This window comes from Haliaeetus albicilla, chromosome 1, assembly GCF_947461875.1.
Source record: "Haliaeetus albicilla chromosome 1, bHalAlb1.1, whole genome shotgun sequence".
NCBI lineage: Eukaryota > Metazoa > Chordata > Aves > Accipitriformes > Accipitridae > Haliaeetus > Haliaeetus albicilla.
The window spans coordinates 35675409-35701824 of NC_091483.1; the positions used below are offsets into that span (position 1 = coordinate 35675409).

Below are 26416 nucleotides of genomic sequence, written 5' to 3' on the forward strand. Positions count from 1 at the left end.
TAAAAGTGTAAGATGCAGGAAAGTCCCTTCCATGGCTAAAAACTGCAGACAGAACATACTGATAAAAAGCGATGCAGAGAACTACTTATATGCTGAAAGAGTGGGGTCTTTGTCAGTAACTAACAGGATGCAGAAGTTGTCAGGGAACTCAAAATCAGATCGTCCACTTTTACTTCTGCTTGACATACCCTTTTGTGTTTAGGATTTTTTATTTAATTTTTAGCTGAAGTTATAATGTTTATAAATAGAATTTGCCCTTCAAAGCAGCACAGGCTGAAATTCAGTAAAGAAGTCATAACCATAGGCTGCTGACCTCAGCAGATTTTTGACCTTATTATGTGAGAAACGTTTACTTTCAGTAACCTAGACCAGCCAGTGACTAGGCAGGAAATAAAAAATCAGTACACCAGAACTGATTGCATTTTGACTGCACACACCTTGTTTGCATGTCATCACCTGCAGCTCACGTTGAGCACGTAGGGACTCCGCATTTGAGGGACCTGTCTTAAGTTATGCATTAGATCCCGTATGCACCCCAGGCCATAACGCCGAGGAATCTTTCTTCTGTCCCTACTCAGGGAGTCAGCATTTAGGACCTGGTGTAAGGCTCCTCTCTATTACAAGAGCAACAACTGTACCTGTCCTTTTAGACTTTCTGTCTTAATTCCTGGTATGTAAAATTACTTAAGAAGTACTGTTTCCTAACACACATCAGATAGTCCTGCATGCGGCAGGACTCAAACATGAAAGAGATCCTTTCCATTTTGCCTGGATGTTCCTTAACTGACAGCAGAGTTTGTTTAAATATCACTTGTCCTACCTATACAGATACGGATGGTTGCTAAGATGCTGTTAATTAAAACCTGTGAGCCAACTGATTCTAAAACAGGTTACATATGGATGACATTTATTTCAGACTATATTTATCTAAATAGCCATTGAGGGTCAACAGAGCCCACAGTTGACTTTAAGATTACCAGCGCATAAAAGATGACGTCCCTTTGTCTCAGCTCATGGATCGAGTTAGAAGAAAACTTCAGGTAGCAAAGTTCTGACCTTTGACTCAACTGTATTTAGGACTACTCTCTGCAGTAGTGTTAATAATACCAAATAATAAGCAGTCTCTCACCTTTTTCTTCACTCACACACAGAGCACCAACAAAATTTCTGTGGCTGATTTCAGCAAAACTCCTTATCTATTGGTTTCTAGACCTGTTTTTCACAAACAAGTAATTTCAATAATTATTTCTAAAGTCTCAGCAAGAAAACAGGAGTATTCATTTCAGATTAATTGTTCGACTGCATCTTTCCTTGGGAGGAAAGCAAATATTTTCTTGGTTATTCAGCTATTAAATTACTGTCTTTGCATTGCTGAAAACGTTTTTGAAGAAAAGCCCTCCTGTCCAAATCATCTTCTTGTTCTGGTTAGGTCATAAAATCACTGCATTGTATCCAACAGCACTGGAGATAACTACAGATGTTAATGTGGAGCGACAACTCACGAGAGCATGTTTTCACAGGATGCTGGCTTTGACAGGGAAGCCTGTTTACAGAATTACTGACCCTAACAACTTGCTCTTGCCCCCACAGCTCAGTTCGTCACCCCCTACCACAGCCAACGTAAGTAGCTGGGGACAGCATCACTTAGGAGATCTGGGTGTAGAATGATCTTCAAAACAGAGAGGAGATGGTGGAGTTAGCTTGATCGGGTTTTTGCGTTTAACTCAGTTCATTTTGGTGACAGTGACTGGGGGTTAGGAAGTGAAAATTATTTAAGTCACCTTCACTGGTGAAGTCAGCCTTTCATAAAGCTAAGCACTTGACAGTATTCTGGTTTCAAGATGCAAGAAAAAACACTAAAAATAAACAAATTAAACACAAGTAGCTTACAATAGAGGCAAGAAACATAAGTGAAAAAGAAAGTTTTACAACTAAATAGCATATCTTTTCTATGAAGAAGTCACTAAAACTGAAATAATAACATGATCATTAGTTGCAGCATAAGTAGATCTCTGGTTGTACTTGAATTAGTTTTGCCACTAAATCATGCAAAGACAACCAAGCTGTGAGTTACTGTTATCAATTCTGTATTAGATCTCCAGACTTAATAGATGCAGAAGTGGCAAAGTATCTTCTGTCTTCTCAAAATATAGTCTTGCTGCCTTCCTCCGCCTCTGAAGTAAGGCTGCTTTGGGCAGCTTCTCTAGAAACATGGCAACCATGTAGAGGTCTTACTAAACTCTTCTCCTCCCCCAGTGTCCTTTCCATTTATGAAGGCGGCTGCCACAGGAAGTGCTTCTGTAAATACTAATCTCATGACATGTGTACTAAGTTAATACTTGTTGCATAAATTGCTTCCAACCCCTTACAAATGCTAACCAGCAAGGGAAGGCTGTGACACTTCCTAACTTGTGAAGATATAACAGTATATAAAAGGAAAGAAGGGTCTTGTACATCTAAGTATTCAAAAACAGGATATACACCAGAAAAAACGTCAAGAAACAGAGATAGAGAACAGTCTTCGAGTAGTAAGACCATGTCAAACACAGCAACCACATACTCACACCAGAATACCTCTTAAGAACTTGCTTTGGAATGTGTTAGTATCTGAAGACTTACAAAGACTTCAGCCCTCATGAACATTTTTACATGGAAAACCCAACATGCAGTAGATCTGCCAAAAGAAAACAGACTTCCTCCCCAATCCAAATAACAAAACTACTTCTGATTCCCTAAAATCAATCAAGGTCAGAGGTACCATTTCTAAATTAACGAAAATACATTCATTTAATAATTGTAGCAAACTGGGTTTATAATCTTTCATGTCCATCCTCATGTTCTAGTTGTGAGGACATCAAGAATTACTCTTCTGTGGACAGCGTTTAGTTACACACGCTTAAATCTAAATCTTAGTTTCTCTTTAACCTGACACAACATAATCTGATTTGCAGTAAAGGATTTACTGTAAGATATCTGCTTAATTAGGGTTTGGCTTCATCCTTAGTGAGAAGTGCTTTTCTGGGTTTACTTTTGGGTTTTTTGGTAGAGATTTTAGGGCTCAGTTTGTTTAAAATAAATTCAAAGATAATATTCACAAAACTCCCAACATATAAAGCATTAAAAAATAATGCTTATACTTACAGAATAATGTACAGAAAGGCCTTGCATCCAGAGGAAATTTTTGTGTGTGCATGCCTTAACAGAATTAGTTCTCGGAAAAAAAAAGCACAATCAGCCCAATTAAGATACAGAGATATTTCTAAAGACACTGGGATTGTGTTTAAAGGAGTCACCCATATTTCCAGGTATCTAAAGGAATAAAAGTATGTTTAATCAGTTGCCATATTATGGCAGTGTACCATATTGTGGACCTCTAACATCAGTTTACATCACTGTATTGGCAAAACTGAATGCCATAATTAGCATGGCAGTTTTTAAAAAGTGGCTGATGCATTGCATAGTCCAGTATTAACCTGTATTTCTCACCTCTTTTGGGAGCAAGGAAATGAAGTCTCTTTGAAACTGGGGCTCTATCACTTGCATCATGTGTTTTACTTGTGTTGGTTCACAACTATCAATCAGTTCATCTAAAGCAAGTAATTTCTCTGGTCCACTCCAGCTCTGCAAGAAAAAGAAAGAAACGGTAAGCTTAGTTCAATACTCTAGTTTGGTTTGTCTTAGAAGGTGCCATTGCTTTGCCATAAGGCAGGTTAAGTTTCCTTGTTGAGCTATATACAAGCATATAAAGAGCATATAAAAAGCCAGCAAGATAAATGCTCATGTTAATTACACAAAAATGAGAAGTTAATCAACACAAAATATTGAAAATTACTACATTGATTCATAAGCTAAGAAAGGATTTGTTAGACACACACATACAGATTAGCAATTAAAGAGATAATAATATTTAATAATAATAATTAAATTAATTAAGCTTCTTTTGGAGTTCATGAAATCTACACACACACATTACTGACAACCAAGGGGTTGCAACAGAACACGCTCCCTCTTCATCTTTCTCTGTTGTGTATTCAAGTGAGATGTTAACATTTAACCTTTATGTTTCATCTGGTACAAAACCAAAAACTTTAAATGAAATGAGAGGAAAGGAAAGAAAGAAACTTTTTCTAAAAGTACATTAGTTTACTGCCTGCTTATTACTACGGTATGTCCCTAAATGACAATGCTGTAATTTCAGAATCCTGGCTATAAACCAACGTATATTTTGTAACAGGGAATTTTTGACTGGTAATTTTCTTACTTCACATTTTTACTAATGGGCATCATAAAATTTGAAGATTTTAATAAGGCACTCATCTGAGAGCATAGCAGATTAGCAGTGTCGTTTGTAGAAAAAAAATAACTGAATACACTGCACATCTGAAAAGCACGTCTTAAACTCATCTGTGCTCATCAAAGAGTTTTGATTTGTTATGTGAAAACAATTTAAAGAAAAAAATAATTTCTGCAGGAAAAAAAAAGAGCCACCACTAACTGATTTAGCAACAGAATTAGAGCATGAATAAAACCTTAGAGAGGAGAGAAAATGAGACATCACAGTTTTTGAGAGCAGACTCACATTCATATTCTTGAATGTCTTCTAGAGTGACATTTACAAGTAAATTAGCACATACAAATGATATTACTGTTATGGTAAGAGGCTAACTGAAATTAAAAAAAAAAAAAAGGCAAGATACCTTGCAATTAAAATTTCTGTATTAATCTGCCATGTATCTCAAGACCTTTATTACTCGTGCTCTGAATTTCTGTTCTCTGGATTTGATTCTGACAATTAATTCCGGTCTCCACAATACTACAATGTTTGTATATTGTGAAGTTTCTGCAGAACAATGAGGCAAGTGAAGGAGAAGGTGGAATTTCTGAAAGCAAACGCAAAGCAGATAAATACCCACTTTACTCAATTTAGAAAGATCATCGTGTTGCATCATTTCTCCCTAATTAAAATGTCAAAATACTCAGAATGTCAAGAAAAGTATCGTTTACCCACATGATGACCCACCCGACTTTCCGGTGACCCCATTCCATCAGGGCAGTGAAAGCAGCTTCGAGCTGCCTTAAGCGCGGAGCGAGAACCTGCTGGGACAGTTGTGAGAAGGCAGGCAGTGTGTGTAGCAGCTTGTTCACCCCGGTTACACGCTCTCACTCTACGGCGAACACGTGGCAGATCCCAGACAGCCTACCCTAACAGAGGAGGGGAAGGAAGTTCCTGCGACCTGAGCCTTTCTACACACTGTTGGCAACTGGTAAGATGGTCTAAGCTGGCAAGAAAACATTCCCCATCCCTGTGTGTACGTAGATTGTCACCATATGAGATGAGGGTTTCCGTGTCTCATATCCTCAGAATATTAAAAAGAAACAAGAATGTCTCAGCATAAATTGCAGCAGTGCTGTTACAAACAGCTTTTATTATAAATTTCTTTCAATAGAAACATTTGCATCACAGAGCAGTTCTCCATAATCATGCACTGAAGAACTGTTTATCTCACCAACTTTCCAACTGCTGTTTGTTTCCTCAACCCAGAGCTTAGCTGGTGTTAGGTACAAACATTTGCAATCTTTAATCTCATCTGTCAGCCATGTTTGAATTTAGGAGAATTTAAAAAAGGGAAAGTAATACCTGTGTGACTTCCTTATAATATGAATTTCCAAGGTCAGCCTGCTCTCAATTTATAAGCAGCTACATTTATTAAATTAGAACAACTCAACCTGAAGAGCATATTTTTTTGCTGTGGCAAACGTTGCTAGCAGTTATGAACATGTTATTGATTAATGTTTTCACTGTACACTATCTTAATCTGTAACTCTCTTCACTTAAGACAATTCTGTTTAAAAAATATAATACAGATCTGAACAGAAAAGGGAAAAGATTTAAGAATGGGAAAAAGATGCTAATGAATAAAAGCAGTACTCTCTTTCATTTGTCCATTCATCATTAGGGGATGGCTACAGGCAGCTTCCTAAGGCTCTTTTTAAGCAATCAGCTGCTACAAAATGTTTTCTCGAGGACATTGTCCCCTTAGTCTTTCACTTAAGCAAACAAACCTCCAGCTACAGTCACTAAGGGGTCTCTGAGGGAAATGTTTGGCATGGAAAATTGGGATGAAGCCTTGCCAGATGAACACAACTGTTTGCATTAACAAAGGCAAGACTAGTAAATTACTGTTTCTGGGCCCCATAGCTTGATCCATTTGCAAAAAAAATTGCACATAGCACATTGAGCGCAGAGAGTAAGAAATAAGTTTGTGGCTTTGATGAAAAACAACAGTGAACAAATGTCACAGAAGAGGGAAAAAAAAAAAAAGTAAATGTGTGCCAAACAGTTTGCAAAGTTTTAAACATTGTAGATGACCAGAGACTTCCGAGACACACGATGCAGTGTCCAGATACCTGGGATTTCTACCAAGTGATTCCCTTTCAAACTGAAGATCCTTGTAAAGAATATACTTTATCTTTAAAATGTGTTTGTTTAATTGGTTTTCCTTGTCTTCAAAACTTAAGTTTAATTTTAATGTAAAATTAAAATAAAACTTTAATTATGGGCAGGGATTCCCCAAGAAAAGGTAGCTCCAGGATTCATTCACATATCCCTTGGAAAGCCACCAGGGACTATCGATACTGCTCTTTGAATTATATGAGATTCCTAAACAAACATCCCCCCTCTTCCCTCAAATTTCCTCAGGGAGGAGTTGATTTGTCAGCCAAGGCCTTTCGGCTTGTTCATACCATTTCCTCATTCAGTAATGCAGTTGCTGCAACCATGGCACTACCTACCTGAAAACTATCCCTTCTTCCCCATTGCTATTATGTTTAAATGTCCTTCCTTTTGTTTTTAGGCATGCACAACAGCGTTATGATCATGTAAACGACATCTTTGCTGCTTCTACAACTTCTAGAACTTCCACCTCATCTCTCCTGTCCGACCTGCCAGCTATCCTTTTATCATCTTCTGTTGCCGGACCTCTACTCTTCCATGATCTATGCTTTTCTGTTGCACAGCTCTCATCTGCTAGCTCCAATTTGTGCAATTACAGTTTGTAGCAATTGCACCCTTTTTCTATTAGAGGTATATTTAGGACACCTGTTTTAAAGGGTTTAGTTTCAGGGTGCTGTTCCCCGTTACTGAGTTCTGTTAATGGAGGTCTGTCATTATAGAGACCTGCAGGAAGGGCTCTTCTGGAGCCAGCTTCTGTCCAACTCTTGGATCAGTTACCAAGAACTCTGCCACCCTCCACCTCAGAGGTATCTCAGTCTGGATAAAAATAGCACATCATCAAAATCCACTGAAAGAAACACTGTCTACATCAGCAAGTAGTTTGTCACAACAGGAGGGGTTTGGGAGCAGCTGGTGCTGAAGCCTCCATGTTAACCTGTATCTAAGACTTAGTCTGGTCCCCTGGACTGAACATCTGTACCACACGTGACGTGAACCTGTCCAGAGGAGCAATGACTGCTTCAGACCCTTATGTCTCTGCTATGGGTTGGACAACGTAGAGTGTCTTCTGAAAGGAGTCTAGTTTGTATGTACCAAAACTGCCCTGAGACCCAAGCCAATGGGAAATAAGCAGAGATGATCAGATCTGCTTTAAGTCTGCACTAATCCTCTGAAACACACTGATAATGGTGATAGAGCCAGAAAGGGTATGCAGCTGTAGCATGGATCTCTTCCACTTGTGCACAGGGGTTGTGCAGAAACACCAAACCCTTGACCTAGTCCTACCACAAGACGCAGAGCAGAAAATGCTGCAATGCTGGTTATGATACAATCTTTACCACCTGCTTCACATAAGAGGTGGACTACTCAGTTGCACATTTATGCATTCATGAGCGTCTTTGGAAGAGTAAGAAATGGAGAATGGTAAGAAATTTGAATTTAGGTGACTTAGCCAACTATTTATGTAAAAGTAAGGAACAGTACTCTTGCCAGACAGAAATGGCAAAAGCATTTTGGACACTATCTAGACTGCTGAGAAAAAAATGCTTCCAATTTTAGGTAAAATAATAGCATTCACTAGTTACTCAAAGTGATTGCCTATACTTACTGTGTATGGAACAACTTTTCAACATCAATATTCCAAGAGAATGCAAATTTTTTATCACATTACTTAAATGAAACCCAACACTGCAAGTATGTGAAGTAGGAGGAGGGGGGGGGGGGGGGGAAGAGAGAGAACTTAATAATTTTTAAAGCAGTACCATCTCTGACTGAACTTAGCATGCAGCTGATTTTTTTTTTCCTTATGGCAAGCAATTTGGTGACTTAAAAAATATATACTGCTTCAAATAAAATAAAATTTCTTGTAGAAGAAAAAATCTTGTAAAGATACACTTGGGCATTGAGTTTTAAAGATCTTATAGTGGATATTAAAAAGACCTGAAGCCAAGAGCCACTGCAAAACAGAAAAAATAAATAGGCCTTTAAGAAATAAAATTGTTTGAACCTATTAAAATGCTTTTCTATTTTTTCTTTCCAGACTTAACATTTCATTGAAATCAATATATATCTTCATTTTTAAAGGGAAAGTGCAACTACTCTTCCAACTGTTTCTCCTTTCTGCATTAGTTTTTTTGTCACTTCCAAAATAAAAGGCTTAGCTCAACTATAAATCATAAGAGCAGCAATAACATATAAAAAATAAATTTAAAAAAACCCTTAAAGGCTATCTTGAGTTTTCTTAGTATTTGAAGAGTGGTCTTGCTTTTCAATTTGAAAAGATAACATAGGAGTGAGAGACCTCAAAATAACTAAGTATCACTTGTTACTGCCAGCTTCTATGCCAAAGGACAGTTCTACCTTGAAACAGTACATATGTCCAGCTAACGTGCCCCTAGAAATTTAGCTTTAAAATTAATTGGAAATATATTTTCACATAAAATAAGATAGTGTTATTAAGCAGGCTTAGCAGGCATACAGTACATAAGGAAGAAAGCTCTCCCATTTCCATTTCTGTACAGGAGAAACTCTGTATTGCAAGAATGATGCTACATATGGCATTTAATTCTGCCCTTTGGGCAGAGCTAGCTCCCCTTACTTTAAGAATATGCTTTTATCATTTGACTAAGACTTGCCCCATTCATAAAACTCACATGGAAAATAAGCACACAGAAAATGAGGTGGCTCAGCATTAGCCAAGGAGATGTAACATTGAGATACAGCTACGTGACTTTGAAAGCTTTTGGTTCTAAAATAAGGGACTCCAGTTTGTGAATGCAATAAAAACTACCAGTGACAGAAGTGATCAATAACTGCTACTCGATGACCTCCAGTTATGAGAGAGAGGCCTGCCTCTCTCTCTCAAGAGTATAGATCAGCATTTAGGCATTTAGTACTGCAACTAAGTATTCTGGAGTATCAACTTATATATGTATTAAAGCATGGTTTCTACATTACTAACCCCAAATTTGGGACCCTAAAATAATAACAACTTAACTACAGGCAAAATTTCCATGGGCTTACAGACTTCTTTTCCTTATCCTGACCAAACAGCCAATAGCATTGGTTTCACTGTCAAGCTTGTTTGCACTACTCTCAAACATTTCAGCCTTTCATAATCTTTTTTTCTAAATATGTAACTATTGATAACTAGCAATCTTATGTGAGCAAATACACATTGTACATTGTAGATAACAAAATAGCTTTTGTTAGTACAAAGGCTTTAACATTACAAAATGTTAAAATACAATGCAGTATTCCATTATCATATATACGAAGTGCCATTCAGATATGATTCTTAGGGGTTAAAAAGACATATTTCTATGAACAGTCTCAAAAAAGATACACCATAATAATTAAATGTGAATAGTTTTAAGAAACTAAATGATGTGTACAAGAATATCTTAATTCCAAACTTCCATTGTTTTAAGCAGATTATAAATGTGTAAAAATAAAGAGAGAAGGAGTTCTACATTATTATTTTAATGTTCAGAACTGACAGTGATTGAGATCAATGGTATTATGTGGCAGCATGAATCAAGCCAAAAGCACGCTTCTGCCTGCAAAATTGTACGCTCACTACTGTATCTACAATATTGCTCTTCTCTCTTTGCCTGTTACAGTAATTGAAACAATGACTGTATTAGTTAGTTACTCCTTTTGAAAATGTTTTTAGAAGTAACAGTTTATTAATCAAGATAGGAAGACATAATATTTCCATTTTTCAAATCAATGACTAGGACTCATTCCTGCTTCTTAAAAATATAGAGCAAAATTGTAAAGAGATCTCCACGGTACAGGTTATGGAACAGGAGCAGAGGCCTGCCCTGAACTGTGTTTGTATTAACGCACACAAAATTGGCTTAGGTGCTACCAGATTGGTGTCCACGTAGATTTCAGTTTCGACGTGTGCAAGTGGTCCACAGCACTGTCCTTCACACCTTTTCTTTTGTCAGATACAAGTTTTAGGCATTGCTGAAGGCTGCTAGAAAGACAAAACCTCTTTCCCCCCTCCGTTCAATTGTATACACAGGTACTGGCTACAGGTACTGGTAGTGTTCAGTATACGAAGATCAGTAAAAATACACATTGAGTTTCCTTTTAATCTATTTTTGCTAAACTTTTCTTTCTATTCTTAGAAGACTCCAGACTTCCGACAAATTTAGTGCTATACCTGCATTGAAGCAAACCATGCACTAAAGCTTACTAGTCTCCAAGCGAAAACATCTCAAGTTAGCTTGAGGCCATGGAGGCAGCCGTTACATGTTGGACAGACTTTGCAGAAAATGTGAAAACATCAAACAGGAAGGGTTATTTTATTAAGAAACCAGAGAAAGCAGTTATTTTTTGTAAAACTCTACAGTAACTAGCAGAACCAAGGAAAAACAATTCCTTAAAGTTGATGCCTATTTGTGTTTGCAACAGTACACAAAATCAATGACAGAGATATTCTGGGATGTATAAGGACTGCCTCTATTGAAGCAACCTTCTACTTAAATCATGGAGGTAAGCTGCTTCAGATGTTTATTTCTCTAAGCACTGGTTACCTGAAACATTTTCAGCCATTCCTGAAGGCCCGTTGGTGGCTGCACAGATGTAATGCGGCGACGTTGCTGCCCCTGGCCATTGGCTGCCCTCAGGTCCCCAAAAGTAGTAGGTGTGGCAGAGCATGGCACCAGCCCCGTAGTACTATGATACAAGTAAAAAGCGATAGTCACATGTAAAACATTACGGAAAATTTAGAAGTCTATTGCAGAGCAAAAAAAAATCTAGTATAGAATTTGCAACTATTACTTAAACTCTTTAACTTCATGCAAGAACAGTAACATGAAAAATTGTTCTGCTGGTCACTCAAAGAGATCAGTTCCCTCACTTTAATAAATCCACCTGTTTCTACCACCGCAGTATTAATCCTCCAGCTAGGGGGAAAATGGGGATCACCTTTCCAGGGTGAAATATTACCACTCCGTTAATTGGCCAGCAGGTTGTCTATAAAGATGCAGGTTCATATATTCCTTTCCCTGCCAGAGTGTTTCCCTTCCTTCTGGGCTGTATTTGTGCCTTCTGACTAGAGATGTAGGAAGCCAGAGCTCAGAGTCTCACCTGTATGCTAAATGTGCTAGTGCTGCTTCATCACCAAACAGGAAAAAAATGTATCTATTTTTAACTTTTAATATATTTTGTTGACAAAGAGCTAGTAGTATCAAGCAGTTCTAGTGGTTTAGTGGTTTAGAACTGGGCTTTGAAATACTCTATACAGTCTTCTCAAGTTTGCATGTTGATGGAGTGACACAGGAATTAAAGGTGGGGGGTGTGACGTGAAGAGGGAAAAGGAGCCAAAGGTGCTCTCTGAATTACACTTTGATTTTTTCACTCTGCCATGTTAAAAACCAGCTCATTCATATGGGATGGAGCTTTTAAAAGAGCTGGGATTAAGCTGCTATTGTAGGAATCTAAAGAAATACAGCTGACTGGTTTTTTTTGTTGTTTTTTTTTTAACATAATATAAAGTACTTCGTTCACAGAATATCAAAGTTGTATTCCCTAGCAGGAAATTTGGAACTCCAGTAGTGTTTGCACAAGCATGAAAATTTTAAATACAGCGTGGGACTCCAAGAAATCCTTTGCTTTTGTGTATGATAAATCCAGCTTTTTAGTAGGTATGAGCTTCGGGGTTTTACTGACTTTCAGCAGCTACAGGAATAGCTTCAAATGATGCAAGGCAAGTTCATTTTAATATTTATCTCATCATACGCTACAAATATTTCACTCTACTCTTCCTTGTCCTGAAGGACAATCGTAGCATGTCCTAACATTTACCCAAACTGGTAAAGAAAGTAAAGATTGGTTTGAACAGGCTTATTTTTAACTGTTAATTTTACCGAATAACAACAGAAACAGAAGCTGATATAAAAACACTGTTTCATAGATGAAGGATCCTCTTAATGACATTTGTTTACTGGCTTTACCTGTTATATGCAAAGAAAGTTCATCAGGCCTGTCAATTTTAAAGAGTGTTTGATCCTAGGGAAAATGGAAAACAAGGAGGCAAAAGAACTGCATCATTTGCCTAAATACTATTTAAATAAAATATAATCAGTTTAAAAGAGAGATGATCAGATGTTATTTAAGGATTCTTTTACACCAATAATGACTCAAAATCCAAGCAATGTCAATTGAAAGTATTTTTAAAATAAAATCTGTTTTTACAGCTTACTCATTCTCATCACCTGTACGGAGATCCACCAGAAGGCCTAACATTTAAGGTCCAAAATAAGGCTCTTAAAATTGGCTTACATTGGATCTGGGCAATATATAGCCTTGAGCTTGCCCCAGTAGAACAGTTACACTTTTCTTCTGCTGTAAACTGGTTCTCAGTCAAAAACAGTTATTCAAAACAGGATCTAAAAGCCTCTTTCCTTTGACCTGAGATTAAACCACAAGATTTTTGTTCATGCTGTATTTTTCCTGTATGTTTTCATTCCCCTGAGACAGCCAGTCAGGTTTCTGTGGAAGCTGGAGAAGTCCAGCGGTTTCCTCTGAATCTGACATATACTTGACAGAAAGCGTACTTTCTTTGTTGCTGAACTGTTTACTCTTACGGGAGTGCAGAGAACGGTGCGTCACCTGAAGAACTGGTGGCCAACAAGAGTGTTCTTCCATTAGCCTGATTTAGAAACCTGGAGAAGCTACCAACTTGAGACTTGAGGGGGATGTGGAAGCTGCAGCATGGGCTTCTCAGAAACTAGAGATCACCTCTTTCTCTACTGCAGCGTTCCCACATCTGAAAAGCAAACCTGGAACCTGTTTCCCCACCCTGTCCTAACTTTTCACTCATCACCTGATAAACCTCTTAAAGGAAGAGAAATAAAATATAAATTACTTTTGAAAGATCCATCAGTGACTGAACACTACCATAGCATGTTCACAAGAATTAACATCCCCAGTTAGTTTTAGGAGGCAAGCACAATGCTTGTAGGAGGGCTGATGCTTATTACAGGGAAAAAAACGTAAAATGGTGTAAATTCAAACAGGATGGGAAGCAGTGTGACATCCGAGCACAATTGTTATGGCAACTATTCAGGAAGAACTGCAATCGTAAGGTGCGCATCCAGGGCCCTACTCTACCACTGCTTCTGATGTTTACGAGTGTTTTACTCCACAAAGCACCTGACCAGAACAGCAGCAGTTATATGTGCGATCTGGTACCACTTAGGAGTAGTAGGGAAGCAGACAGAACCTGTAATACTTTCATATTGTGGATAACAAGCACGTGTGTGTTCCTGTTAAGATCAGATGGTCTGCTCTGCCTACATAAATTTCCATTCTCTCATTCCTGTTACCATAGCAAAGCGATACATTTGATCACAGTTTGTAATAGTCTTAGGGTTCATCATTATGTCCCTTTTTAAAAATCTGATTGATTTTATTCCCAGGAATGCTCTAGCCCTCAAAAAGTCTCTTAAGTAAATGGGCATGCTATATTTAGAATGAAACACAAACCTCAACCGAAGAAATGCAAGTCTGGCTACTCATTAGAACTCATCTTCAGTTCACGTAATTTAAATTAGCTAAGCAATATACAAATGCTGATACCATCCCTTCTTTGCTTTACAGTGCTTTAACATTAAGAGGACCCATGAATCAGGTTTAGCAATTGGAAAGATGGGATATACGCAAGAGTCAAGATCCAGTGATCTGTTATTGCATTTAATTACCTTGTGTATTCTGAGACTTTGCAGGGTTTCTTTCCCAGAGAGAAAGAACGGACCTCGGAGCCATGGTCCAACTTTCTCTTCATCTGCAAGGTGAGGGAAAAGAGTAACAACATGGATTTAGTTACATGACCAGCCTTACTTATGCGTACTTCTGTAAAATTAATCCATTTTTACCTTTTACTTTAATATCAAATTTCAACAAAGTTGACAGTCACAAGATGATTTAAAGCAACATTTTAGTTTCTAGCTTCAACAGTATTTGATCCATGTTTTATACGGTGCACGTATATATTATTGCTGGTTTAGGGTCCAAAATCTACTGGAATGACATTCTTTTAATTTCCAAATTTCAAATGTGAAAAAGTGTTCAGAAATCTGTATTGGTTTATTTACTAAACTGTTCTCTCTCTCTTCTCCTGGGAGGGGAGGTGAAGAACTAAAGCAAAGTCCTTCATCCTTTGTGTTCAGGTTCACTGCTAAGTCTCTCATGGAAATGGTTACATTTCAGGTAGCCTGTCTGCACTGTAAACCATTATATTCATTTCAGGACCTAAAAAAAAAGAATTCAAATATATTTTTTCTGTTGTTTACCCTTTTATTTTAAAGTTGTACATCGAAAACATTTATAACACTGTGGTAAAACTGATGGACAGATTAACCAACATTTTTACAAGAAGAGTAAGGATGAAAAACACTAAACCTCAGTCTTGAATGTCACCCACAATTAGATACGATCAAAACCAAATAATGAGCAGGGCAGCTGCTAAAAGGGGAAGCCATAGAGATGGAAACCAAAGAAAGCCATATTTATCCAGTCAGACAAATAAAGATTACTTTCTACATATTTGGGTAATCTTTAACCACAGATTTTTGGACTCAATGAGACATCTGTATGCCAAATACAATTTCTGAGTTTTTTGTTGGTTTTCTTTTTTTAAGATGTGATACAGCAGAACACTTCAGCCAGCAGAAGAATGCTTACTGCTGTTTACAACTGAGCTGCAAAATACATAAACCACTTGCATTGCAATTCAGACTTTAGTTCGACCATTTGCTCCCTTTTTTCAAAATTTCGTATTTAAGATACAGTTTAAAAGTCAGCATTTTTCTTACAGAACCGATTTGATCTTTTTTAATGTTACATTATAACATAGCTATTTAACCATTTACTGTATCAGTCCACCTACCTACAAACAAAACACCCCAAACCCACCAGAATTCTCTAAAGGGTATAGTCCATATACTTTTGTTGTGATTTGAGGTTTTTTTTTCAGTTTTAAAATACCTTTATGGCTTTCCCTAAAAACAGTCACTGAGGATCGTGTGTTTTGCTTCATTAGTGATTACGAAAGAAAGCTAGCTAAGGTTAACTAGTCTCTTGTTTTTACAGTAACAGCTACAATGCAACCAGAAGAGCTTCCCTTGTAGCCGTGTTTCCTTGCCCATGCCTCACATGGGACACTCCACAGCATTTCACCAGACAAGCGTTCAGCCAGAACCGCCCCGCATGCTGCCGAACCACCAACCTCGCCCTTGGCGCTTCCCCACGCCCCAGGAGGAGCAGCCCCCGGCGCTTCCCCCAAGAAAACCAGTTGTAAGCATCACCGAAAAATAATGGATACCATCTTTTATCACTGTGCTAGACGAGTGAGCCATCAAAATTGCTGGAAGTGTAAATAAGACGTTTGAGCACGAATTTCAGTATTCGATGATAGACTTTTCAGAAAGGATTTTTCTTGTACAAGGAAAATTTTTATTTCCAGCTTGCCTTTCTGAGGGGTTATCATCACCATACTCCTCTTCTGCTTCTCATAAAAGGGAGATGCAGTTTTCCGAAAGCACACCTTAAAAATAAGAAGTACGAAGCCTGCAGTAGAATAAGCAGCTATAGCGAGTTACTCTTTTGCGTTAGCAAAGAAAACATTATGCAGTTCTGTATTCTGTTGCCTAATAATGGTTCCACCCATTTCTTTTAGTTGTTTTGGGTTTTTTTTCAGGTATTTTAGGGAACTTTCTCATGGGGTCCACCACACAGACAGACTTTCAGCATCTCAAAAGACACTAAGTAAATACACGGCCAAAAATGTCGTTTGCTATACGAAGAAGATAAAACTTTCTCTACAGCAGAGAGGTCTAGTGACAAGATTTAGCCACCTACAAGGTATCTGTGTAACCGAAAAAGAAAAACCGCCGAGCAAACGTCCCCGTAAATACTTAAGCAGTCGCTAGGAAAACACAACTCATTCAGACAACGTTTATTTATCGAAATAATTGAGATTGCAGTATACTAAAAAAAAAAAAAGGGGGGGGGGGGCAGCAAACTGTATTCCGCATCACCACCCGCCACCCAGCGCTGGCAGCTCTCCCCGGCAGCGCACCGCAGCACAGCACAGCCCAGCACTGCTCAGCTCACACTGCAGCTACACAGCAGCGGCAGCCCCGCGCCGCCGCCGGCACGTTTCCGCCCGCGGAGCGGCGGCGCGGAAGACGCGCGGCCCCCGCCCGCCCCTCCCCGCCTCGCCTCGCCCGCCCGCCTGCATCCGCGGGCGCGTAGCCGCGGCTAGGGCGGCCACTCACTTTGTAGAAGATCATCTTGAGGGTGCCGTAGAATCCCATGGTGTCGGCGCGCTTCCCCTTGCGCGGCTGCGGCGCCCCGCGGGCCCGGCGTCCGGGCAGGCGCTGGCAGTACAGCCCCTTCTCCGGCAGGTAGGTCACCGCCTCCCGCGCCGACATGCTCGGGCACGGCGGGCGGCAGCGGCGCGGCGCGGCGCGGCTCGGCCCGGCTCGCCTCGGCCCTGCCCTGCCCGCGCCGCGCAGAACCCGGCTCCCCCCTGCCTGCCTGCCCGCCCGCCCGCCGGCCGGCCTGCCTGCCTGCCGGCCGGCCTGCCTGCCTGCCTGCCTCCTCCCGCCCCCCGCCTCCCTCCTCCCCCCGGCGCCCGCCCCGTCCCTCCCTCCCCGCCCGCCTCCGCAGCGGCGGCGCGGCACTGCGGGCTGTGCGCGGCCGGGAGGGAGCCCGCGGGCCCCGGAGGTGGGAAACCGCCCCCACCCCGGGAAAAGAGAGCTAAAAAGAACCAAACCCAACAACAACAACAAAAAAAACCAAAATAAAAAACCCACAAACCCCAAACCCACCCACCCTCAAAATAGCGCTGCGTGGGTTGAGGTTATTTCCCCCCTTTTTCCCCTCTTCCCTCAAACGGCCTCGGAGGCCGGCCCCACAACCCTCGCTCTGTTCCCCCAGTGCCACGCGCTTCACGGTCTTCCAAGCGGGAGCAAAACAAGCTGATTGCCACCAATTATAATTGCACCGTCGCCCTCGGCGAGCCTGGCTGGACTCGTACGCGACTGCGTTCTGTGGACGGACGCAAATCAGTCCTTCAAAAGTGCAGCTAATTTTAGAATAATGTGAAATACACCACAGTTTTGCCAGGCAGAAAGATGCTGAAATACCCTCTATTGGCTAAACAATAGCATAAACGGGGTTTGAGGATTTAAGAGTTGAAAGACCCGAATCCAACAATTATGTAATATACATTAAAACACTAATTCACAGCATAGCAGCGGTGAAGCTGTAAAACGCAGGAGCAGGTCCAGGGTTTCCCCAGAACGCAGGCAGCCTTCCCCAAGCACCTGGAGCAGCCTGCGCGCACACACACGCTCCCCTCTCTGTTAAAAGACAGCCCTCAGGCGAGACCAAGCCATCTTAGCTTGGTCTTCAAATCCTACGACCGATTCTCACCTCTAGTATAAGGAAAGCCCTAGGTAATTACTTGCTAAGGAGCGCTCCTTTTCGGTCGTTTCCTACTCTGTGCACATCAACAAATCTGTTCAATTCACCCTTACGGTTCGATTCAAGGGCAGAAGTTCCTGACATATGGTTGGGCTGTCAGACAGATACCTGCAACCAGCACAGCAGCTAGGCAGCTTTTTTTTTTTAGCTTCTATACAGACAACTCAAATAAGAGACTCCAGCTTCTGCAATTTTTCCTTGTTTTTTTTTTTTTTTTCCCTTCCCTCCAAGTTTCCTGCCCAAGTTCAGAGCAGAGCTGAGCATACCCAGAACATGATATAAAGCTGCAACGCTCCCTTATAATTTTCCCTGGGTGCAGTGGGAACTGGAGATGCTCAGCAGCCCTCCAGACCGACCGATGCATTCAAACAGAAGCAAACACATAGTCAGTTCCTTTTGACCCGAGGGGAAATCATCTTTATCACCCAAAGCAGTACAAAAAAAGTAGAAAAGAGAACACCTGTCTAAAGGAGTGGAATTACTTTAAGACCCGTCAGCTTCCTCATTAGTACTTCAAAAAAAATCTCGTATGTATTGTTACTTTATAATAGCTCAGTGTGCCAAGTGTTAGCACACTCAGATAAGGCAAAATCACTACCCCCATAGCACGCAAGGTCCTGCTTCTACATGGTTTTACGTATCTCCCATCCAACACTGAGTCCTCATAGTCTTTTTCTGTCTCCCAGTGAAAATGGTTCTGCCCATCAAATCTTGGCATTTATGCCATTATCCATTAAACTGCAGTGCTGTATATTTTATGAGAACAAAATGGTCTTGAGTTGACTTCATACCTCAGATATGAACAGAGCTGTACATATCCTGGGAGACTATTACTGTCTTCCTTTGCTAGCACATCACATGCAAAGGGGAAAGGAAAAAAACCCCATAGGCTGCATATACACAGGATAATCACAGGAAGCAAATTAATACCCAAATCATCAGAGTAAGAAAGAATTCGAACATTATCGCTATGGGGATTTAGAAGTACTTCATACACATGCACGCATAATGCCCTGTAACGTTCACAGCTATCTCTGCCCCTTCTCCAGTCTGTGAGTGCCCTCGATGCAGAGAGAGGGGACGACGGCTGTTCTTCCTTCCTCCAGCATTGCAGCGGGCACTGGGAGGAAATCCTCTGGGATCAGCCTCTCCCCCAGCCCAAAGGCAAGTGTCACCTGACAGCGTAACTAGATTCATCTTCTGAACAAAATGTGCTTTGGAGTAAGCAGTCAATGAGTTGAATAATAATTAGAAATTACTATTTTCCTCTTTTTTGGAGTACTGCTATTGCTGATTCCTTCTCTTTTGATAATGATTGGCAGATATTCTCTCGTGGTAAAAACCCACCGACTTAACTGCTAATCTCTTTGCCTCAGTCAGGACCACGTAGTAACCCCAACAATCATTTGCTAGTGGTAGAAAACTTGGTTTATCAGGTACTTATTCTGCACAAAAGGTGTGGAGTTTTTCCTAATTTTAGATACAGATACCACAGACAGATTTTGACATTTGAACGGTGACCATCTTTCATCTAGCAGTCTGCCTTCCTCAGAGCAAGAGACAAAAATTGCATATGGATATGGCTCTAGTTCTCACTTATTTAGTATTTTTCTCTAGAGCGTTACCACTTTCGATTCCCAAGAAATAAAGAATCATCCTCTCTACCTCAAATTAAGTTTGATAGTCTTGGGTAGTTGCAAGACTACTCTAGTTGGGTGTCTGCTCTTCCCCCAAATGCCTAACTACAGCCTGGGCTCTCCAGAGTCCATGGAGAGGAACATGCTCCACTAGAGGCTAAGGGCACCTACTGTTAGGCTCCTGCTCTGAATTACTGTCTAGAAAGGGCTTTCTCTCTCTGCCTTGACTTTGAGAACTCCCCTGTCCTCGGAAAAGTTTAGTATCATGAATGTACCACACTCTCAATTATAAGAAATTAGTTAAGGCTTTGCAAAAGTAGTGGGGAACTGCTCAACCTGGGAAGACTGAGCAGTGTGGCAGGTCACACAGCTTCACTCTGCACCTTCCTGGAAAATACAATGGTGGAGGAATATGACCCCAAGCCCTCAGATGCTTTGGAGAGCCTGACAGCAAGTAGCAGAGACGATGCATTCATTTACATCTGTACTGACATTTGCAATAATATTTATTGCAGTAACTTAATATGCTCTAAGAATACTTACTTAATGGTATGAAGTAAATGTTCATCACAAATTAAGGTACATTGAGGAAGACTATAAAGCAATGGTAAGAGAAAAAATCAAAAGTTGCCATGTTTCTTTCCCTATTCAAAGGTTGGTTTATTTTGTTTAAGCTGAAGATAATTTTTCAAGTTTTTAAAACCACAAACGGCATACAATTCATGACATTTAGAAAAATGTCTATACCAAAATTACATAGTTTCCAGTGGACACAAGTCCAATCTTATTTCCCATAAGTACTGCCAACTCTTAATTAATAAAAATTCACACCATCCAATTCTTTTCCTGTTGGCAACATTTCTAGCACCTTTACCAGTTTGTCATGTGGCATGCTGTAATTAAGACCGTCTATTACTTATAATGAAAGACTAGAATGAATTACAGAAATCACCTGCAGAGCTATATAATCCCCAGAAGAATGGAGATTACAGTGCAACAGACCAAAGAAACAACATTTTTGGTTTTTTTGGTTGGAAAAACATTTTTGAGTGGAAAGACCACAGGATGGTCTGGCCATGGTAATGGTCAGTCAGCATTTTGGAAGTACAGTGGTGCTTAAACCATGGAATGCAAAAACCGTAATTGGCATTTCACATATACATATGTGCATTAGGAGCATAATGTGTGCAGGAGGAACTGTGGAGCAATATGGTTTGGTATCTCCATTAATATTGGTAAATGCATCATTCAAGACGGTGCCAGAAGGGATTCTGTGTACCCTGCACACTTAGCAGACGTTTAGCAGACTGACTCCTTTAGAAACATTTCAGAGGGATTTGTTGTGTTGTCTAATAGGATTGTGGGGTTTTTTTCCACCCAGGAAACCAAACACCCTAATGAAGTGGGACCAAATCCTTAGCTGCGCAAGATTTACCCTGGAGACAGCAAAGACGACCTGGGAAGGACAGTCATGCTTAGTTATTTTTCCCTTTCTCAAATTTGGACCTGCTTAGGTTTTAAAAACTTCCCTTCTGCTTGGTAATCTAGTTTGGGCAGCTGCAGCAGCCAGCGCTTTGTCTTCTACGTTCGACCTCTTCATCTGACCACATACTTCATTTAATTTGCCAAATGCTCCCATTCAGGCAAGAATCTGGCCCCACAGAGAGGTACCTCTGCCATCTGCTTTAGACATTTAACTACAGCTTAGCTTAGCACACCTATATTTAAAAGCCTAAGTTCCCCATTCAGTCAATGAGAAAGGCAGATGCTAGAGTCCAACTCCTATAAAGTCTTAGAAGAGAAGAAAAAAATCCCATACCATAGCAAGTGTTAAACATGTTCCAAAGTAATTCAAGGCAGGCCCTTCTTCTACAAAAAGGCACCACTACTACTGTCAGATCTTTTTCTTTTTGAACGTATTATGAAATGAAACAAGTGACCCACTGGGATCTTGGAAATCCTATGTTCTCATGCTTTCTCCTGCTTGAGCTTGGGCTAGGCAATGCCCTTAAGGCTATTGCTAATTTGAGATTTATTAGCGTGCATCCTAGGTGCTGAGCTGGAGCGATTTTATGGGTAAATTCAATACCTGTGGGCAGGGCGAGACAAAGTTTTAGTACATGGACCAATTAAGGAAAAGTGATATTTGGATAACGGGCAAAGTTCAAGGGCACAGCGTCCAATGCACCTTATCACATGGGTGTAATCATGTGTTCGTGTAGAATATACAATTAGTATTGATGCAACAGAATAGACTTGAAGTGAATTTAAGTGCACCAGTTTGTGACCAACAGCTGCTACCCTCCACGTATGAAGGAAGAACAAGTGCAACTTGGCTCCCTGAAAGCAGTTTAGATGGAGAAATTTCTACTCAATTTACTTATGATGCCTGCAGTAGGCTTAGAGAGGTTAACTCCAGCATGTTTGCCTCAACATAGATACAAAAAGAAATATAAGCTTATGATACGTGTAGTACAAGTCAAACACAATCCTGCACGTTGCAATGTGCACTGATCAGTACTTACTGATCAATGACACGTTTTTGCAGTACCAATGAACTTAAGGTTTGGGAAGAAGTAGGGAAAGCTACAGGAACTCTATTATGGGAGGCAGGACACACAGAGGCACTACAGTAAATTGCACGAAGTCTTCTAAAGCTTACTTAAACGGAGTGGAGAACACATATTACAAAGTATGATAGGTACTACTGAATTGTTTTACTAATTGTATAATGTTTCTTGGCAAAGCATTTTGAAGACTGCTTTCAAATTGAAATTTCCCACACATTATTATTCTTTATTTCCATGCAAAGTAAGGTACTGTGTGGTTAAAAAAAATATTGTAAATAGCCCCTAAGTTTTGTTTTTGCAGGGGAGGAAATGGCATAGATAGCAACTGAAAAATCAGATTAATATTTATTAATAAATCCTTTTTATTAGAATAGTATGAACTTTCATTATAAATACTGTTTTAAAAGGTGTATATTTGTAGCACAGATTTCCCATAAACCACTTCCTTTTAACATTTGCCTTTTAAAAAAGTATTAAGTTGCCCTTTAAAAAATATTAAGTTTTAAATATATTGTGATAAGATTCAAAAGGTGTGCTAGTTAATGGCTGCAAAAATAGCTTTGAAAAGGATTTATACATGAAGCGTACATAACAGACTTCAGCGCTGGATATTTAGAATAAACTTCAGATTATGTTTTAAGAGCAGCGAGATTGCAAAGACAGGCTTAATGTAATATGGCATCACTGTGTCTCCAGCAGAGTAGAACTCCCCTCTGAAGGTCATACTTCCTGTCCTCTTTGTTGGTTGCCCATAGTTGGGCACAGAACTTGCAACATATGCTTGGATGCTTAGGTTACTTTAAAGGAGTACAGCTGAAGCTGTCATGCACCCATTTATGAAGGGGACAGTTCCATGCACTGTTTCTTGGTGGCAACGCCAGCTTAAAGATGTCCCAGTCTCACCTGCTCATTCCTATCCCTGAATGGCTCTCGCCCTTATTTCTGCAGGAATAAACATATGTAGAAATGGTCTGTGAACCAGATTCATTAACTGATGCAGGGTGAGGAGAAATACTTTTAAGTTTTTTCCTTTGGGGTTGTTTTTTAGATCCAGTTACTAGTTTAATTTTCTGCCATGCCTTCAACAAAAAACTGAGCCAGCAGAAGCAAATGAGCAATTTACAGGCAGGGCACAAACTTCTTGAGCCAGCTACATCACTGAGAAAAAGGTATGAGGAACTGTGACCCAAGTGTCCCACGCAGAGAGCATAAGCCTATTATTTACACCTAGAGGCATCAATCTCTCACCTATATTTTGATGTGCATTTAAGCCAACACAGCCACTGACAAAAAAAAAAAAAAAAAAAAAAAAGAAGCAGTCCCTGCACCTGTGGCTGCCCTTGGCCATTCATTTCTACATTTGTGTCACCTTCTCAGGTGTGCCATCACAGCCTTCGTTGTATGGCTGTGTGGTCAACCATGGTGGCAACTGACCTAGGGACACTTCTGCTGGGCTGTTTTTCAGCCAGGTCAGATTCCCCATCTCCCTCACTGCATGGCCACACAGATGTCTGTGCCAGCATAGCAAGAGGTACAGCCTGCTCTCCTTTTTTAACTTCTCCAAGCCCCCAGAAGAGCTACCTTAAAGGCTTGCCAAACTACAGCCTTAGGTGAAACAGCAAGGAACTGGGGTTTAGCCTTTGTTCTCCCAACCCAGGGGGCTGTATTATTACCATAGAGCGACTTATTCGCATTGAAAAACATACTTGAGTCTCTGTCAACTGGAAATGGACACTCAATATTGAAGTTTTACCATAAAACAAGCACAACAAGGTGAACCACAGGCAGGGGGTATAATGTCAACCTTCCTTAAACATGTCATGTTAAAACTCCAGGGAGCTTGTCTCATTAGAACTGTATATTATTTCAATGAAAAAAAAAAACAAAACATTTTCTTCCCAAAGCATTTTTTTTTCCTTGTTAAGGATAAATGAAAACAAAAATATCAGTGGAGCTAGGCTTCATGTTGCTTTTAATTCCCTGTGACAGTAACCATATGCAAGCTTCCTACAGAGAAATCTTGTATGGTTTGTTTTAAAACTAGCAATATTATCATATAATAAACATTTTTCATAATGCATATTCATAAGGAGCAGTTAAGGTTGCTAATGCAGCCTGCACTTTCACGTACTTGACTGCTTTCTGTGCAACAGGAACATTATGAGTTGCTTTTTTGTGTTTTGTTTCTAGACAGTATTGTCACATTATTCATTTTTCAAAGGAATAAGAAGGTATTCCATATAATGCATCTTGCAAAACATTCACTAATGGCAGCAGATCTTCATAAGAACTACATCTCCATTCATTGTGCTCCTATTAAAGTTAACTGTAATCTATTTATTATATCATTAAACTTAATATATTGTAAGATGAATTCTATTTATAGATGCAGTAATAGCTGTGCTAATCACTCAAGTTCACATTGAACAGGGCTGTGCTTCTGAGACACAGCAGCAGTTGCTTCAGAGACCAAAGTACATTCCTAAATTTCCTGAAGAGATGACCTTACGTGCTACATCCTGCACAAGCCTGAGCGGCACCGCGCAGGTTGCTGCAGCCAGCCAGCCTGGTGTCACCTTGCCCCGCTGAACAGCCCCTGCAACCCGCCAGCACTCACGCTTGCTCTGTAGAGGTAGCTGGCACCACGCATCCCATCCAGGTTCCTCTCTTGGCCCACTCTTCTCCCTGATATCCTTACACTCCACTGAAGCCAAGGGCAGTGGCTGCCATGCCAGCAGCCAGACACCACTTGGGCACAGGGTATTGAGTTTGGGGCAATACAAAGACAGCAGTCCACACATTACACTTTGGGCACTTACATAGTTGCTTTCTAAAATACCACCCCTGGGCTCCATTTTTAGTAATTTTATCTTATATTGCCATTATAATCCTTTCACAGATTCTGCCTGTGACATAGTCCATAAAGTTAGAAAACCAGGCCCTTGAGACCGTTCTTAAATCCTACCATAGGCGCACAAAGCACAAGCCTTTCTTGCTGATCAACAGACGATGACCACAATACCCCCCCCCCAACCCCAATAGGGATCAGTTCCTTTTTCAATATTTCAACCACAGAGCTGAGTTGGTTTTGTTTATATTGACAACATTTCCAAATTGGTGAAATGTGCATTTCTGCCTTTTGAACACCAGTGGCAGAACTGTTTTCAGTCAAATATAAGCAGGTTGGGAAATCACCTTTGTACAGAAAAAGAAAAGTCTGCTCGGACTCAGAAGGCTTTCCAAAAATGTCTGTCCTTCGCACTGAATACAAATAGAGCACTGGTATCTACTGCCCATTTTCTGTTAAGTTTTCAATTTTTTATTTTCTTTGGAGATAGTTTAATTTTGATTGCCAAGAGAAGTGCTTATTTTTCTGGCATAATCTATAGAAATCTATTTACAAAATAGTTTCTGTCCCTCATTTGTGGTACATGAGAATGATAAGGGGTTAGTGGTGAGCCTTTAGGCTACAGAAGAATTCCTGGAATTACAGATTATACCAGAAGGATTTAGGAAGAATTTGAAGAAAAAAAACTATTAAAAATGTCAAATATCTTTCCCACCTGCATTACCTAAACACAGTATAAAGGTTACAAAACCAAGCAAGCAATCAAAGGAGTTTGAAATGACAGGTGTAAGATGCTTTTACTCCTAAAAAGCTGCTTATTAAGACAGCCCTGTGCGTGGTGCATACTAAATAAGACACGTTCTGTGGAAAAAACAGTGTCCGAGGTTGCAATTTAAGACACATTGTTACCCACTTGTGCACATGCATCAAGTTTGCAAGAGCAAACTTGCAAACGTTTTACGCATGGCATCCTGGCAGGATTTTATAATGTCAAGAGAATTTAATTTCCCCCCCATCATCTGGTAACACAGTGACTTCCCGTTCGGCATGCCAGTGGCATGGAAGAGCCTGAGCCCCCCATGTGATGCCCCAGTGCCGCAGGTAACCAGCGGTAAGGAATACAACAGCATGCCACCCTTGGTGCAACAGCACTAGAGGAAGATGAAACATCACGTGCCAGTGAGTTTCAGGGCAGTCTGCTGATTGCAGAGTACAGGACCCATGAATCTCAGCTTCGGAGAGGAGTTTGTTCTGTTGAACATGTATGAAGCTCTTGGGCTCTTCTCTCCGTCTGTTCCTCATCCTCACTTCTCTGTAATCACCAGCCCCAAGGTCCTCCATTCCCCTGCCCTCTGCTCCCTGTATCAATCTCCTGGCCCAGCAATTCCCCATTAGTTTCCTC

General features: G+C 40.3%; 1 protein-coding gene across 6 annotated transcripts in view; it reads right to left on the reverse strand.

Annotated features, from left to right (window-relative positions):
- FBXW7 (F-box and WD repeat domain containing 7) overlaps positions 1-26416 on the reverse strand; it is a 195604-nt gene that overhangs the window by 18110 nt on the left and 151078 nt on the right. For 5 of the 6 annotated variants that reach the window (XM_069785258.1, XM_069785267.1, XM_069785243.1 and 2 more), the window contains 3 exons: positions 14170-14252; positions 10999-11140; positions 3487-3621 (listed from right to left, as the gene is read on the reverse strand). In XM_069785258.1, coding sequence (XP_069641359.1) covers positions 3487-3621; positions 10999-11140; positions 14170-14252 — 360 coding nt within the window. Of the gene's footprint in view, positions 1-3486; positions 3622-10998; positions 11141-14169; positions 14253-16746; positions 17020-26416 lie in introns of those variants that run through there. The other variant, XM_069785275.1, reaches the window with a different exon arrangement.